At 43.0% G+C, this 17,325-nt stretch overlaps 3 protein-coding genes and 1 long non-coding RNA gene across 9 annotated transcripts in view; 2 read left to right on the top strand and 2 right to left on the bottom strand.

Moving 5' to 3' along the window:
* The first annotated feature begins 645 nt into the window (after positions 1–645).
* Positions 646–4,201, top strand: crybgx (crystallin beta gamma X). The gene is made up of 6 exons (XM_007570992.2): positions 646–715; positions 905–953; positions 1,740–1,861; positions 2,500–2,635; positions 2,712–2,851; positions 3,989–4,201. Exons 1-6 carry the CDS (start codon positions 672–674, stop codon positions 4,119–4,121), a joined length of 624 nt encoding a protein of 207 aa, XP_007571054.1. The 5' UTR covers positions 646–671; the 3' UTR covers positions 4,122–4,201.
* A 660-nt stretch (positions 4,202–4,861) lies between these two features.
* Positions 4,862–9,810, bottom strand: ccnb2 (cyclin B2). Of its 2 annotated transcripts, none has more exons than XM_016681209.1 (8): positions 9,686–9,810; positions 9,501–9,605; positions 8,467–8,724; positions 7,408–7,566; positions 7,107–7,343; positions 6,207–6,347; positions 5,543–5,653; positions 4,862–5,246 (listed from the first exon to the last, which is right to left on the bottom strand). In XM_016681209.1, exons 1-8 carry the CDS (start codon positions 9,710–9,712, stop codon positions 5,136–5,138), a joined length of 1,149 nt encoding a protein of 382 aa, XP_016536695.1. In that variant the 5' UTR covers positions 9,713–9,810; the 3' UTR covers positions 4,862–5,135. The 2 variants fall into 2 exon arrangements, with proteins under 2 accessions (XP_016536695.1, XP_007571055.1); XM_007570993.2 differs by having other exon boundaries at positions 9,501–9,614.
* Positions 9,811–10,115: 305 nt separating this feature from the next.
* LOC107838528 (uncharacterized) lies at positions 10,116–11,046 on the top strand. Its single transcript, XR_001664614.1, has 2 exons — positions 10,116–10,541; positions 10,591–11,046. It is a non-coding gene; the product is annotated as an uncharacterized LOC107838528 (long non-coding RNA).
* Positions 11,047–11,878: 832 nt separating this feature from the next.
* Positions 11,879–17,325, bottom strand: part of cars1 (cysteinyl-tRNA synthetase 1) — a 13,981-nt gene continuing 8,534 nt past the window's right edge. For 3 of the 5 annotated variants that reach the window (XM_007570997.2, XM_007570995.2, XM_016681204.1), the window contains 12 exons: positions 17,109–17,221; positions 16,897–17,025; positions 15,781–15,910; positions 15,602–15,705; positions 15,425–15,522; positions 15,145–15,334; positions 14,439–14,664; positions 14,285–14,365; positions 14,144–14,211; positions 12,690–12,749; positions 12,531–12,614; positions 11,879–12,414 (listed from right to left, as the gene is read on the bottom strand). In XM_007570997.2, coding sequence (XP_007571059.1) covers positions 12,292–12,414; positions 12,531–12,614; positions 12,690–12,749; positions 14,144–14,211; positions 14,285–14,365; positions 14,439–14,664; positions 15,145–15,334; positions 15,425–15,522; positions 15,602–15,705; positions 15,781–15,910; positions 16,897–17,025; positions 17,109–17,221 — 1,406 coding nt within the window. In that variant the 3' untranslated portion in view covers positions 11,879–12,291. The remainder of the gene's footprint in view (positions 12,415–12,530; positions 12,615–12,689; positions 12,750–14,143; positions 14,212–14,284; positions 14,366–14,438; positions 14,665–15,144; positions 15,335–15,424; positions 15,523–15,601; positions 15,706–15,780; positions 15,911–16,896; positions 17,026–17,108; positions 17,222–17,325) is intronic. The other 2 variants (XM_007570998.2, XM_016681205.1) reach the window with 1 other exon arrangement.

The following is a 17,325-nucleotide window of genomic DNA, read 5'->3' on the forward strand; positions in this document are numbered from 1 at the left end:
TTTAATGAAAATACTGACGCATATTAACTCTTTACAGTATCTTAATAAATAAGGACTTAGAGGTAAATGTGAAGGTTTGTCCATATATGGTCAACAGGACACTGCAGGCACAAATCTCTGCCAGCAGGGGGCGCAGGTGTGGCATTTATTGAAATGTCCCACCTGGAGGGAATATTTTCTTCCTGTGTACCAAAAATTACTCATTTTGATCTTTTATTTTTGAATGTATTATATTAATAAAATGATTTTAGGAGAAAAATAAACCAACTGTTGATGAACGTTAAGTGATGAGATGTGATGATGACTCCGTCAGATACAGGCTGACCTGGGGTCGGTGCAGTCAGGACGTCCTGTGGCGTTCTCCAGGCTTCCTGTGAATAATCCAGGCTCCAGGAGCAGCGGGCCCCGCCGCCATCAAGGCCCTTCTCTGCTTTGTTTCAGAGAAAATGCTGAAATGTTCAAACCCAAACTGTTGGCGCTGCACTCCGCGCTCGTTGTGCTTCTGTTTCATTCATTCTGTGACTCGGGGGCATCAGGAGTGTGTGTTTAGCATATGAATGGCCCCGCGGGCCCCGGCGGCCGCATCAGGAGCAACCTGAGCCTTCTGGTAGCTCTGCGCTGCATCAACGCGCCATATTTAAGGCGGTTTCTGGCTGCCTCGCAGAGCTGACATGAACATCTTCACTAAGGTCCCAGGATTGACCCAACAAACCAGGTACGTCCCGAGGGCCGGGGCCCGCCGCGGGGCCGCCAACAGTTCCACCAAACCACCCAGACTGAGGATGAGGAGAAAAACACCATGAGCTAAAGACGGTTTTAGAGTCCAGTTAGGCTCCAGAACATGAAGAGAGTTGAATATTGGTCTGTTTTCTGAATAAAACGGTTTGGGTTTGTTTGTCTGCAGCAAACTGGGGTCTGTGCTCCAACGTGCCTTCTACGGGTCCACTGGGAGGGTGAGTCCAGCCGGGAAGCAGCGCCACCATAAAAAATCTGAAAAGTTAAACTTCATTTATCTACATTTGTTTAACATGACAGCTTAATTTGATTACTTCTAACAAGTTTATCTAATTTGTTAAAGTTGCATCACCTGTTTTCATTTTTCTGCCTTCTGTTGATAGCTTTAATAAATGTATCGTGTTTCTCCTCATCACTTCATTTTGATAGTTTACAAGGTTAGAAACTGGAGCAACTCGACCTCCTGACTAGATAATTTCGGATTATTTGATCAGATTATTCCTGTCCAGCATCTAGAACCCAACCTGTGACAGAAGAACCAGAACATTTAGAGTCCGAACAACAGAACAGAAACGTTTCTAAATAATTGGAAAAAATTGGTCATTTTAGTTTAAACGTTTGCAGAATACATTAAGCCTGCCTCTTAGTAGAAGAACTTTGGTTATTTGATTCACCCATTTGGACCCAGGAGTTTAAGCAGATTACAGAAACTCCTGGTGGTTTTAAAATCATTTCTTTACATTTTCAGACAGAATTTCCTAAAGTCTTGGAGGTTCTGGAGAGTTTTCTGTGGATCTTGTCTTTCTGTTCAGCTCGGGACATTTTCAGAGGAATATTCTGAACTGGTTGAGATACTTCCAACAAACTTTGCAATGAAAAACCAGCTGATAGTTAAAGAGAAGCTGAAAAAGATCCAAAAGTTTGCAGAACCGCTGATCCAGAACTCTTTGGAACTGCTGAATGAAACCTGAGTGTCACTGTTTGACCTTGTTCTCTGCGCCCAGGTGACCCTTTTCGAGCAGCGAAACTTCGCTGGCAGACGACTGGACCTGAACTCCGACTGTCCCAGGATCAGCGACAAGAACTTCCCAGAGAGATGTAACTCCGTCCAGGTGGACAGCGGAGCGTAAGTTCGCCTTTTCAGGCAGAAACTGAAACATTGAGAACACTGTGGGAACTTCCCAAAGTTCCCACAGCCAACAAGAATTACTGACCAGAACCAGTACTGTCTAAGAAAACAGTGTTTTTCAAAGGGAGGGCCGCTAGGGGGCGCCAACAGAGAAAGATGAGAAAAAAATAGGAAAAAAGGAAACCCAATAAACTTTTAAATCATAAATTGAATTGTTTTTAATAAATGTAATCTGTATTTCAATCATTTTTTATAAATTATATGGTAAGTTAAGATAACTTCTTGAAGACAAAAATAGCCTTTATTGCTCTACAATAAAGGCTATTTAATAAGTAAAATAACCTTTATTGTTAAAAATGCTAATGCCATGATCGTCTTCCTGATTGGCTGCCAGTGAAAACAGCTCCTCAAGCTAGCGTAAGTAAGAATGAAATTCTGTTTCTTCATAGATTTTGTAGCTTTGTCTGAGTTTTCAAAGGGGATGTGAGAAAGTTTAGGAACTACTGTCTTAAAATATCGGTCTCTAGAAGAAGAGAGGAACTTCTTTTCTTCTAGAGAAGTTCCTCTCTAGAAGGATGATGAGTTCCTCTCTGAGGAACTCATCATCTTCTTCTTCTCTGTGGCGTGTCTGGCAGATGGGTCGGGTTCGAGCAGGAGAACTACCGGGGCCGTCAGTACCTGTGGGACATGTCCGACCGCGGGGAGTACAACTGCTACGACCGCTGGTGCGCCCAGGTGGACCACGTCTCCTCGGTCCGCTCCGTTAAGCAGGTGAGCCTCTAAAACATTTCATTGATTTCTAAATGTGTCGGCTTCCTCACTGATCCGCTGCGTCTCTGGTCCTCAGGACAACAATCCTCCCAGGGCGCAGCTGTTCGAGCGAGCCGGTTTCTCCGGGAAGAAGATGGAGATCCAGGATGACATTCCCAACCTGCTGAGCCGCTACAACCTCAACAGAGTGGCGTCTATCCGCATCCTGGGAGGAGCGTAAGTGCAACGTCCTGACAGGTCCAGTTCGGGTTTTACGTCAGGAAAGGCTTGGTTTAATAAGAAGCTGTGATAACTTTCACCTTTGGGTCCAGAGATCTGGGCTCTCTCTCTTCAGGAGGTTCAATCCTCCAGAAAGACCAGATGATGATTCCTGTCGGAGATCACCAGATTTTATTTAAAATGTTGTGATTTTCCCAAAAAGTTCATAAAGTCCTGCATTCTAACACCCCACAGCATCACACATCCTTTACCGTACTTACAAAATGTTTGTGCCATTTTTATTTTATCTGCTCAGAAATAAACTAAAGGAATATTTTAAATGGTTGCAGATACAAAATATAAAAAGGTTTAGCATGATTGCGCTATAAGAAAGGTTGGGGTTGATTATTTCCTTATTTGGGCTGAAGTCTTGCATTCAAGTAAAAGCAGGTCAATGTTTATCAAAGTAGTTACTCCAAAGCGAAGACGAATACAGAAATATTGTTCATAAATGGCGAATCAAGCTAAATATTTACCCTTAAACTGAACCAGCTACATTTAATAAGCTACATGTTTTTATTTTTTATTTGACGTTTATTTCCGTTGGGATTAAAAATCTCTTTTGCAAGAGAATCCTGCCAGCGACACACAGAGGTTACAGAATATTCACAACAGAAAAAAATTACAGTCAGAAATAAATGAAGAGATTTAGCTTCAAACTAAAGCTCTAGTTAGCAAGCTAAATACTTAGCTTGAAGCTTAATATTTAGTTAGCCAGCTAAATATTTGGGTGGCTAACTAAATATTTAGCTAGCTAAAAAATTAATTACATTTTAAATTTAATATTAATGAAGAAAATATTTAGCGAGCTAATGGAATGTTAACTTACTAAACATCCGTATTTAGCCAGCTAAATATTTAGCCTCAAACTGAGCAAGCTAAATCTTTAGCTAGTAAGCTAAATATTTTTGTCTGAAGCTAATATTTAGTTAACCAGCAAAATATTTAGCCTAAAACGAAATAATTATTAATGAATACATAAGGTGAAAACATACATTTGAATGGGGTTCCCGGGAAAGCTGGAAAGAACCAGAATCACGTAAAGAAAGAACCTCAGGGTGTTCTGGACCTGACCGACCCGTTCTGCTGTCACAGCTGGGTGGTGTACCAGGAGCCCAACTACAGGGGGCAGCACTACGTCCTGGAGAAACGGGACTACCACAACTTCAACGACTGGGGCAGCCAGAACAGCACCGTGGGCTCCATGCGCCGAGTCCGATTCAACTGAGCCAGAACCAAGACCCGACAACCAGCACGACTGGAGCCTGTCAGCTCTACACAGAAAATAAAGACTATTTTAGTAATAAACTTGTCTTTATTGGTCACATGTAATATTCGTTAGAAACATGATTCAGGTGCATGTAAATGACTTTATATAAAAAAACTTAATAGAATGAAATCCGGAAAATGCTGAGAAATTTGCTTCATCACATGTGGCGTTTCTCAGTTCACTTCTGGATGGAGACGCTTGTGGTCGGATTATTCATTACCTGACCTACCGAGTGGGTGGGTCCTGTTAACGGGTCAGATTTACCAAGTTAAAGCATAAAATTGTTTGCATTTGCCTTAAAGATAAGCAGGGTTTGAAAGTAAAATGAGAAATGTTGGAAAACAAACCAGGATGTGGAAAAAGGCAACATGCAATATCTACTGAACTTGTATTTAGAATGATTTTAATACCCAATTTCTTTCAGAAAATATAGATTAGAGAAAAACTGAAGGAAAAAACTAAATGCTGCTGTAAAAAAATAGAAAGTCAACATTTTGTCTGTAAGAACAGTTTGATTAAACCAATTTAAAATGTTGCTTTTCTTTTTTGGTGCCAACATTAAAGATCACAACAATCCCAGAAACCAAGTTTTAAGTTTACATTTTAATACAACTATTGAATTAGTCACTTAACTCTAGTCTTGTGCATAAATGGTGTCAAATTAAAATAAACGGCCTTGCAAATACAGAAAACAGACTCAGTTTTTAAAATTTTATTTCAGTTTAACAAAAATTAAACCCAACTTCTTGATTTAAAAATAAAATAAGTCTTAGAGTTTGTTTCCACAGAAGTTGCTTGCAGACAAACTTCTGCAGCTCATGTTCACAATACAGTTTAAAGCACAACAAGATCCTGAATTACAACATTTTGATGAAAGTTTATAAAAACATTTTAATAAAAAAGCTCCACAGCAAGAGAACAAATCCAAAACTAAAGTGCAAAAAGTTAAAGTCCAGGAAGACGTTCCGGGTCTCAGGACTCCTTTAGCAGAGGAGCCGCTAGCTTCTGGATGATGGAGGAGTTCAGCTGAGGAAGGAGGCTGATCTTCATCAGTTTGCTGCTGGAGTACTTCTTCCTCACCGCCTGCAGGGTGAGAGAGAGAGAGTCTGTCCTCCAGCCAGGGGACAGACAGTCCCTCCAGCCAGGGGACAGACAGAGAGAGACAGTCCCTCCAGCCAGGGGACAGAGAGGGAGAGAGAGAGAGAGACACTGTCCCTCCAGCCAGGGGACAGACAGAGAGACACTGTCCCTCCAGCCAGGGGACAGACAGAGAGACACTGTCCCTCCAGCCAGGGGACAGACAGAGACTGTCCCTCCAGCCAGGGGACAGACAGAGACTGTCCCTCCAGCCAGGGGACAGCTACACGTCTTCAACTCACCTGGAACTTGGTCCTCCCCTCGTTCACCAGCACCACGTTCTTTGCCAGCTGCTGCATGATTGGCTGCAGGTGGGCCTCGTCGTAGGTGGAGTAGTGCTGCTGCGTGGGCGACTGAGGAAAATTAACGTTCATTAGTCTAGAAAACGGGAACAAACATTTTGTCCCATTTATTATGGTCCCAAGACAACTCTAACCAGCTGGGTTTTAGCTTTAACTCAGCACTTCAGCCGTTTTGCAGTTTCCTGGAAATTTGTTCTGGACGAAGAGCAGAACCAGAACCTGAGGTCTGGAGGGTTGGTACAACAGCAGATCTTTAATCCGTTCAGTGATTTATAAACTACCAGCAGTAGTTTAAAGTCTCTTCTCTCAGTCAAGGACTGTCGAACCGGGCGGCGGCTCTATCCTCCTGGTTCTAGCCAGAACTCCAGCGGCAGCGTTCCGGACCGTTGATCCGTCAGTCCTGTGAAGACGCTGCTGCAGGAATCAAAGCCACTAAAGAGAAACGCCTGGATGAGTTTCTCTGATCCTGGAAATGTTCTGCAGCTGGTAGAAGGTCCACTTTGGAACCAGCTTTATGTGGCTCTGAGGTCAGAGGTCATCCTGATCTCTAGTTTCCAGCTGGAATAAGTGAAGCTGAGACAGAGGGACAGGTAGGGCGACTCACCCAGGGCAGGCCGTCCACCAGCAGCTGGGACAGACACAGGGAGGCGGCGGCGACCTCAGAGGGCCGCAGGTGGACCATCTGGTAGTCCAGGAGGGTCAGCTCCATCAGGTACTTGGCCAGAGTGTGCTTCTCTACGTCGGTCTGAGACACAGAGACAGTCAGAACCACTGATCCAGTCTGGATCAGAACCATGGAGAACTCCTGATCCAGTCCATTTCCAGGAAGGAAGCCTGGAGAGCTTTGGATCCAGGCTAAACGATCGGTGGGAGTTTTCTGACCGATCAGTGATCTTTAAAACGCAATTAACAGTTAGCTTAGGAATCGATTTAAAAACAAAAATCCAACAGACAAAAGGTGTAGAACATCAATTCAATTCCTTCAAAATAATAAAGTTATTGCCTAAAATGCAACTCAGCATAAGCCCGTCACAATACATGGTTGGAAGAAAAAAATAATTCTGAATAATTGTTAGAGATGCTCTCCGTTCAATATTGTTGAAAAGTCGCCATTTTGAAAATAAATGCTGCAAAAAATTGAGCCGCAGTATGATGTAGTAGTTTTAACTTCTGCCTGCCTTTTTCTCTGTTCAAGACAAAAGGATTAATCATTTTTCAAGCAAAATTTGGTTAGAGAGCTTAAGTTTGATCTAAAATGCTTTAAAAAAGTTAAATCCTAAGAAATTAAGTTTTATCTGAGAGGGTGTTCTAGCATTATGAGCTGAAAATGGTCTCCAAAAAGAAAAACCAATAATTTCTGGGACAGTTTGTCACCCAGAGACATCGTTATGGCGACAGGCTGCTGATACTCAGCTGTCAGTTTATCGGAGCGCCGCTACATGAAGTCTGGAAGCGATGGACTGATCAGGAGTTTTCCCAGAATCCCCTGCAGCTCCAGACTTACATTTGCCACCTTGGAGGCTCGGCGCAGGAAGTGCAGCGGCAGCGGGCGCCCCAGCTGGAAGCCGAGCCTCCTCAGCACCAGCTGCTCCATCTCCAGGATCTGGGCCTTGCTGAAGGCATCATCCGTGATGTAGGCGAAGTCTCCCACCTCCGGGCAGAACATCTCCTCGTACTTACAGGCCACCAGCATGGCGGCCACACCCACCAGCTGCAGCTTCCTGCGGGACACTGGCTGGACCTGTGGAAGCAGCAGAGCGTCAGACCTGGAGGCGGGAGGAGGTTCTGGTGCCGGTCAGGCTCACCTGCAGGAAGCGGTCCAGAACGGCCACGGTGAGGTACAGCGTCTCCTGCAGCAGCTGGAAGCGGGAGTGGACCTGGATCAACCAGTCCACCAGGATCGCCCTCATGGCTGATGTGACCTCTGACCCCTTCAGGTAGTCGGCCCGGATGGCCTGCTGCACCTGGAGACATGCCAGGGGTCAGAGGTCATAGCAGTTTGGTGAGAAAACGGGTACATAGTGAAAAAATTTCCACTGGATTTTTAAGTTTGTTTTTTTTAATGTTGAGCAACATTTTTAGGGTTTAAAAAATAATAATAATAATATATATATGCGCATGCATGCATGCAGTTTGAGCATGCCCATTGCTGCTCTTCAGAGCACCAACATACATGTTTAATTATACATTTTCTACAAATATTGGCGTTCCACAGCAATATATTTAATGAATGTTAGTGACATATTTAGTCTCCGGCCATAAACATAAGGCAGAAAGTACAATGCCTCACTGATAGGGGGCAGTGCTGAGCCACATGGGCACAACAGGTGCTCTTCTTCTACGCTTTAAAAACAGAATTACAGGAAAACAGCAAAACCGGTCCAGGTTTTTCATCTCCAATTAAGCTGCAGGATTTTTAAAAACTAAGTGAAAAGATTTTTCTGTCAATGTTTTAAACATATTCATGGAGAAGGACAGGTTTCATTAAAAAATATGATTTTTCATTTAAAGGTAAATCTTATTTTTCTTGCCATCGTTAAATTTTACAGAATTTATTAAAGCTTCAATCAATTAAAGCCAAAAGTAAATGAGAAATTCCTGTACTGATTTTCAATTTGGCTATTCAACTCCCTGTGCGTCACTGGGTCAGAGGTCAGAGCCAGTGGCGCAAAATGTGGCTGTGCGCTATATGCAGCATAATGGGCGCCAAAAAAACAAAATGACTTCTAGTCAGAATTTTCTACATTCAACAGCTGTTTGTGTATAAATGATGTAACGTATAAAACAGGAGCGCCTCCGCAAACACTTCAGAAAGCAAGAGTCGCATTCCGGGTCAGAGGTCAGAGCAGGAGGAAGGAAGTTACCTCCAGACTCCGCAGGTAGGCGTAGATGTCCTTGACGTAGTGAGAGCAGAGCTGCGGCTCCGCGGCGTCCTGCTCATCCACGTCCGGCACCGGCAGCAGCGTCTCGGAGAAAGCCCGGCACAGTTCCCGCTCCACCTCCAGGGACGGATCCTCTGGAAGAGCCGGGAGCGGCTCCGGGAGCCGGGCCTCGGCCTCCGGGACCCGGCTGGGTTTCTGGGAGCAGGACGGCTTGGAGGACTTCTTGGTTGCTCCCGTCCTCTGAAAAACAGATTTAAACCGAAATTCCTCATTTCTACCACAATCGTTGCCAATAAAGCTGATTCTAGAACAACAAATTTGCCATTTCAAGATGCCCCAACATAAATCTAGAAATGACATAAAGATCGGGATTGACTCCATCTACAGCCAGAATCGGTTGACTTTCCTGGATCCATGGACAGTTGAGGATTTTGATGCAAAGCACAGAAAATAAATATATTGCGCCACTTTTAGCATTTTGGAGGTGAACTTTTGATGCGTTTTCCCGCCCTCACCAAATTGAACAATCTCCCCAATCAAAACTTCTTTAATTTTCAATTTATTCCAATAAGTCAAACGCATTCACCTGTTCTCAATTAGGTGAAGATTTTCCTTTATCGGTTAGCTTAAATAGGACAGCAGAAAGAAACGCAAGAATGATTTTAATTGTTTATGCCCGAGATTGCTCAAAGAAATAATCTGACAAAACGACGTAGGAAACATTCCTTCTCCCCAGCCCATCTAAATGCATTAAGAAAACTTCTACAAACGTCACGTTTGTAATAAAGCTTATTTTTAAGAGCTCGTGGTTTAAAAACCAACAGAGCAAACATTTAGGTCTATATCCGGGTCACCTACAAGTCAAAGGCCAAAACATCGGTTTATTAGGCTTTGGGACGTTGACCTCCATTACCTGACGAATTCAATTAGGTTACCATAACGACACACGATTCAAAGACCCAAAATTTCAGCCGGTTTGGACCCAGAACCAGCGGGTTCTGGTCCCGGAGTGTTACCTCGGTGTCAGCCAAAGCTCCGGTGTTGTTGGTGATCTCCACAAGAGCAGCTCTCCTCGGAGCCACTGCGGAGATTTTCCCCTTCTTCAGAGGCTCCTCTGCGGCCTGCAGCGGCTGCAACAAACCGAGAGACGTTGGACAACGAGGACAGAGACACGGAGACAGACGGAGACATGTTAACTCACCGCAGCTCGAAGCCCCACAGCGGACATGTCGAGATAAAATCCTGAAAACTAGAATCAGAACCGGAGAAGATCCACAGCAGCTGAAACTACAGAACACGATTCATGCAGGACGTTCAAATAGCGCTGCGGGGAATCTGATTGGCTATGGCTTAGGCTAAGAGGCCGCTCATTGGCTGCAGCTGAGGCTAGGAGGCCGCTGATTGGCTAAGAATAAGAAGTCGAAATCAGATAGGTAAACAGCAGAAATACTTAACACTAGTAGCGAAATCTACTACAGAAGATCAACAGAACTTCAATATGTATATATATAAAGAAATTGTAAAAATATATCACATTATCACAAAGTAATAATCATGTTAAAATCTGTTTTTCACAACAAAAAGCCTGTGAAACCTGTACTTTCAGTTGCTAATGTACATAAATTAGAACAGTGCAAAGCAACAAAGCTGGTGTGTGTAAACAAGAGCTCTCACTCAAACATAAATTGTAGGCTTGTGTCTGATGCGTTTCTGGGTTAAACAGTTAAATGTGCATTAATACATAAAAACTTAAAAAGGCAATTTGGTGCAGATAAAACGGTTCAAATTTAATCTTTTTAAAAATGAAGATGTAGACTAAACTATGTTCCTAAAATGGGGAACTTTTAAGGTGCAACACAACGTATAATTTTTTTCAGTCTGCATTTGAACGTGAATTTAATGAACTCTGAAATGAAGCAGAAAAAAATTCATAAAAATCTAGATCATCATTTGAAACATCAGAACATCATGTGCTGCTGTTTTGTTTTAACCAGGGAAAGAGGCAGAACCTGATTTATATTCAGAAATACTACAAAATTAAATTTTTTGCAATTTTAGTAAAAACAAAAAAATTAAAATATCTATTTAGTACAACTTTATTTAAAGTTTAAAGTTTCATAGTAATCTCAAAACAATATTTTTTTGGTTCCCAGATGTGTCTTGGATTGTCAGTGACCTGCGTGTGGAGCAAATTACATCCGACTCGGATTATTCCTCATCTGTTGGATACATGAAAATAAATTATTCTTGAGGAGTTTCTGAATGATGCTTCTGATCTGAATGAATCTGTATTGTCTGAAATAAAGACACCACCTATGTCTGATTGGTTTTATTAGAGCATCTTCTTCACAACCTGCAGCTGCACCTTCACAGAACCACGAGTTTCTAATAAATCAGTAGAAAAATACAAGCAGTAATGGATGGATGGTTGATTAAAAAAGCCTGGCTCTTCCTGTCAGATCTGCTGATGTTCCCAGGATCCTGCGATCCGAACATCCTGGGATTTATCGGCAGGACCACAACAAATACAAACTCAGTCCGTTTTCACAGAGACAACACTGGGACAAGGACTGGAGAAAAACGGGCCTGGACATGTGGAAAGCCGTTATTATCCATCTTATTCCCAACAGGACGCTTTTATCCTGGGAACGTTTTTCCACAACTAACATGAAAACTTGGAAGCTTTTCTGACAACAAATCCTGAGTGAGTTTCCCCCTCCGCCTTTTTCAAATCTAATCAAATTAGTGTCAAACGTTTGTGCTGCTATCTTTTCAAATAATAAATGTTTCCAGAAGTCATGAATGTTCAACCCTCCACCCCCCATTTTCCTCAAATCAGTCGAACCTGCTGTCAATCAGCTCCACTACATTTATGCTGCTTAAAGACATCACTGACAGAGGTCAAAAGGTCAACCAGCCCCGCCCACATTACCCAAATCTATTGTTGTCAAACATTTGTGCTGCTATCATTTTAATCCATCCATCCATTTTCTTTACTCCCTTGTCCCTTGTGGGGTCGGGAGGACTGCTGGTGCCCATCCCCAGCTAACAATAGGCACTTTAATCATTTTAAATATATTAATAAAAATATAATACAAATGTTTGACACCAATTATTAGGTTTGAGGAAGGTGGAGGAGCTGGCTGACCTCTGATGACCTCTGGAAACATTTATTTATATCTTTAAAACCATAGTGGCAAAAACTAAAAATAATTACGACAAAGCAGCAAAAAGAAACGGATTTGACTGACACCAAATTTGTTTAGTTTTGGAGCGGCCCCTGGTTGACCTCTGATGACCTCTGGAAACATTTATTAATATATTTTGAATGATAGCCGCACAAACATAACATTGGCACCAATTTAGTTTGATTTGAGGAATATGGGGGGGCTGGTTGACCTTTTGACCTTTAAACTTTTATTAATATGTTCAAAGCAAAAGCAGCACAAATGAAATTTTCCACCAGTCTGGTTAGATGTGAAGAGGGTTTGGGTTCAGCTTCCCAGGTTTTCCTGACTCCAGTTTCCTCGTCTGTTGGAAACTCGGCGTTGCAGTTTGTTTGAATCCGTTTACAGACGGATGAATGAATGAATGAACGGCTGATAGGAATGCATGATGGAAACCGTCACAGATGAAGTTCATGAGTTTGATCCCAGTCTGGAAACGAAGCGGCAGTGGCAGCCGGGTTCTGCTGATGGAGAAAACGTCCCTTCTTCCACACCTTTCTGGATCTGATCAGAGGAGAATAAAACCGAGTTCGCTGTTTTCCGAGTCCCTGCTGAAGCTGCGTCAGAGGGAAGTGGACTCTCAGTTCCCGTTCATCTGCAGATACTCGCTGTGGAGCTTTTCCTGAGCCTCGAACAGCTTCCGCAGCTTCTTGGCTTGGCCTTTGCTCAGCTCCTTTCCTTCAGCGTCATGAGTGGGAAAACCCTGAGGGGAGGGAAACGGGACAGATGCCGGGTTTTCAGAACAAACACTCAAAACATCTTCAAATGAACCAAAACCTTTTTGGCTTCGTTTGGAAGGAGTGTGAATGTTCCACTTACCGTATCGTCAAACCTGGAATATTTGTCTGTTTCTGAGCGAAACATCTCACACGGAGGGACTTTCATCTTGGCGAGTTTCGCCATCTGAAAGAGAGAGAGCAAAGTGATTATTGGGCGAACGAGAGGGTGAATCCAACCGATTCAAAATGTCTGACGGACCTCCTGCTCCTGCTTCTTCCTGGCAGCTTCCTCCTTCTTCCGCTTCTTCTCCTCCTCCATCTGGGAACGAAGGAAAAGTTTCAAAATCATCATCAGTTCAAACTGTATTATTCAGTGAAGAACTGATTCACTCTTTCATTTTTACTCTGCTTCAGGTCTGGAGCGATCGTCACATTAATAATCAACTGATTTAGTTACTGATTAATCGTTAGCTGGAGCATACAGGCTGAAAACTGGAAAGTTCCTGAACAAACACCACAGTCAGAGCAGAAACTAAACATTTTGTTGTTGTTAGTGACTTTTAGTCATAAAATGGCTATTTTCTAATTTAAAAAATAAATTTAATTGTTAGTTTATTTGCATCTTTTAATACACTTTTATTTTTTTTAGCTCTTTTGGCCTTTATTTGTTAGTTAATTAACAGGAAAGTGGGTAACGAGAGACGGGGGAAGACATGCAGCAAGGGTCGGCAGGGCCGGGAATCGAACCTGCGACGGCTGCGTCGAGGCCTGAGGCCTCCATATGTGGGTTGTGCTGAACCCCTGCGCCACCACAGCACAACCCATTTGCATTTTTTAATGTATTTCTAATATTGCATAAACGGCTTAACTGAAGAATCTACAGAATGTGATTTTTTTATGATCATCAGAATAACCAATAACCTGATAATTATCGGTCATGATCAGTCGGCCATGAATGCTGAGGCCGTTAGTTTGGCAGATAAATTCATTCTAACAAACCGTCTGCCTGTGGATCAGGAACCCTTCATCAATCTGAAGGACTTATTAAAACAAGTTACTTATTAGCAGAACCAGGTAGTAACTAGTTACATTTACTTGAGTATTTTTTAATGTACTTTTAGGAGCATTTTTTACTACGCTGCACTTTTTACTTTCACTTCAGTAATTTCATTATGAAGTATCTCTTCTCCTGATTCAGTATAATTTCTGGATTTTCTACCCAGTGAATGAAAAATAACCTTGTTATAAGTTTTTTATTGAAAGAAACGGATTTAGAAACATTTCCTTTGGCCTGATTGTTAGTTTTTGTAATTTATATAAATTATTATCAAATTCTACTTAACGTTACATAAAGATTGATATAAATTTCTATTTAACTTCATATCAATCATTTTAAATATTAAATGACTGATAATTTGATCCGTTGGTCAGCACTAGAGAAGACTTTTTACTCTTAATGTTTTGGATGGATTCTCTTTACTTTAGTAAAAATGGAAAGTGATTCTCCTCTTACTTGAGGTTTCTGCTCAGCTCTGTTTATAAGTTAGTACACTAGAAATAAGACAAAACTAAGATATTTGCAGTAGTTTGGACCAAATGACTTGGTAAGAGTTTGTTTTTGCAGTGCAGGTTATCTGTCTCATAAACACGAGACACAGACGACATGTAAAAACTTATTTTTTACAAAGGTTACATAGAGTTTATTTGCCTGACCTTCTTCTTCTCCTCTCTCTCCCTCAGTAACGTCTCCTTGTCCACCAGCTTCACCACGGTGGGCTGACCTGAAACAGATTCTCAGTTTGACCCGAGCCGCTGCAGACTTCCTGTTGGACCCGTTTTAAAAAGCTGCGTCACCTTCGTGGTCCTCCAGCCGGACGCCCAGCTCCGGCAGCGTGTCGTCCCGGACGGCGTCGCAGAGCCGCAGCAGCGCCGTCACTGGACGGGTCGGGAGAACACAGTCAGTTCTGGAAGACGGGACGGGATCGGGAACGTCGGGTTTGGGCCTCACCTTTCTGCTCCCGGGCGATTTTCCGGACGTCCTCCCTGAAGTCGGACAGAACCGCCAGGTAGGGCATCACCGTGCTCTCCAGCTGCAAAGATCGGACCAGAACCGGGTCACTGAATCGGTTTTTTCCGGGTGGGTTCTCCCAACAGATCAGCCGTTTACTCACATCCACAGCTTGTCCTCCGACTGGAAAACCGATGGGATCGGATCCTTCGATGGCTCCGAATATCTGGAGGAGAGCCAGAAAATTCCCATTAGTCTAGATCCACAAACAGCTTTTAAATCAGCAAATTATAAATACGAAAAATGTTACGATGTAATTTACTGTAAGAGAAGAGAAACATGAAAGATGAAGGAATAAAAGTAGAAAAAAATCCAAGAACAAAAATGATTTTAGTATTTATGTCTGGAAACTGTTTTTCGGTTTCTGAACATCTTTTAGATTTTTTATTAACATTTTGTTTATGGATTTAAATAAGTCAGTGGAATAAAATAAATAAATTAAACCCCATAAAAATGAAGTATTTTTAATCATTTTTTACAGTTATTTAAATGGATATTGATAATTTCAGTAATTCATTTATTTATGTAATTAATTGACATATTAAGAAATATTGAGCAATTAAGTTATTTATTCATAACCTAATTCATTTATTGTGTTTTTAACTAATTATGTTAGGTCTTCCTCCTCCATCATCATCATCACCACCTTCAACATGGCGGTCAGGTAGGAGGCGATGCTCTGCAGCAGCAGGCGGTTGGGCCTCAGCTTGGAGCTCTTCCTGCCGGCGATGTAGCTGTTGCTAAGGCCGACCAGAAGCCTCATCTCCTCCATGGCGCTGCGCGTGTCCATGTTGTCACACAGCGCCAGGTGAACGGCCCACTTCCTGTCGTAGAAACTGGAACACACACACACACACACACAGGTGCTGTAGGAGCAGAGTGTGTGTGTTGAGGCTGAAGCTGCTTCCTGTCCTCTGATGCCTCACCTGCTGTTAAGCTCCGCCTCCTCTGCCTCCCACTTCTCGAAGCGTCCGGTGAGATCGCTCGGCGCACGCAGGACGTCTTTGACGTTCAGGAAGAACTCCTGCAGGACAGGAAGAGAACCGGCAGCTTTAGACCCGGCGAGGCGGCGGGGAGTCGCCCGAAGCGACGGCGACACCTACGTTCATGAACTTCTCATACTGGACGGCCGACTCCATGGTGTTGGCCGAGTAGTCCAGCGTGTCTTTCCAGGAATGCATGAGGAAGGCCAGGCGCAGCTGGCGCGCTGCGGGGGGAACAGCTCACGTCAGCAGGGGGCGCCAGCGGGCACACGGTTGCCTAGCAACGCAGGAACACTCACCTGTGTTCTTCGCCAGGGCGTCCTTTATGGTGATGAAGTTTTTCAGAGACTTGGACATCTTGCAGCCGGCGATGGTCAGGTGGCCGGTGTGCAGGAAGTAACGGACCCAACAGTCGTTCTGGAAGAACGCCTGAAGAAAAAACAGCTGGGCTCAAACACGGCCAAACAGAACCGCCCATCAGAACCGCCCTGCTCAGGGATCGGATTAATCTGAAATATTTGTCTCATTTCGGTGCATCAGGGTCTCTGTAGGTAGAAAACAATCAGAACAATTCTGGCAAAAAATTTAAAGAAAATTTCCTAGGAAAGACGACGGGGACTTTTCTGAGTTTCAAAAGTAAAAACAAATTCACTTTTGTAAATTTTCTGAGTTGAAAAAGTTAATATTTAACTTTTCAAACTGAAATTTCAACGATTTTTAATTGAAAATATCTAAGATTAATCTCAAAATTTCTGAGTTGTTTTGGCAGAAAGTGACTCCTCCTTTCTTTTTAACCATCCACATGTCCCTGAAACACTGCTACACGGATCTGATTCCTGATTTTCATCTATTAACTAACTTCTTTTTTAAAAGATAGTTTCTGAAAATGTTTTTTTCTGTGAATGGTACGACAGAGTATCAGGGCGGGGCTACGAGAATTTATGTTTAGCTACAATAGTCATAATATTAGCTTAATAAAGATGCAAACTTTGATAATAAACTTTTTGTTGGGAGTTTTTATAAAATTACTGCTTCATTCTCCCAGTATTGTGAAATTGTTCTAGTGTTATTTTGATTCTGCATTCCTGTGAGATTATAAATTAATTCTCGTAATTAAAGATATAAATTGTAGCCTGACTTATATTTTGAAGCCGTAAAACATGCTCTAAAACAAGATGGCCGCCCTGACGTCACTCTGATTTATGGAAACACAATGAGTACAAAAGTGAAAAAATAAAATCCAAATGTTCCAAAATTTAAATCTTCAGGAACCAAAAATTTGATAAATTGATAAAATCGATTTATGAACCCGACCTTCTGCGGAGCTGGTGTCAGATTTGGCTGTTTGGAAGCAGAACATGAGCAAGAAACTGACAGGAAGTGACAGGAAGTGACAGGAAGTAACAGGAAGTGACCTCGGACTGGGCCAGCTCGTTGTCATGATGGGGGAAGCGCAGGTCGAAGCCTCCTCCATGGATGTCCATGGACTCTCCCAGGATGGAGCCGGCCATGGCCGAACACTCGATGTGCCACCCGGGCCGACCCTGCCGCCGCAGGAGGACACAGACTCGCCGTTATTAAAGTGTGGAACATGAGGATCAGGAGGAAAATGGCGGCAGGCGCTCACCTTCCCCCACGGAGAATCCCAGGACGGCTCACCGGGCTTCGAGGCTTTCCACAGAGCAAAGTCGTTCTGGGACTTCTTCTCACTCAGTCTGTCTGCTGAGATGCTCAGATCGCCTGCAGAGAAGACCAGGACGAAGACGAGGATGAAGACCAGGACGAAGACGAGGATAAAGACCAGGACGAAGACGAGGATAAAGACCAGGACGAAGACGAGGATA

Source organism: Poecilia formosa, unplaced genomic scaffold (genome assembly GCF_000485575.1).
Source record: "Poecilia formosa unplaced genomic scaffold, Poecilia_formosa-5.1.2 Scaffold272, whole genome shotgun sequence".
Taxonomy (NCBI): Eukaryota; Metazoa; Chordata; class Actinopteri; order Cyprinodontiformes; family Poeciliidae; genus Poecilia; species Poecilia formosa.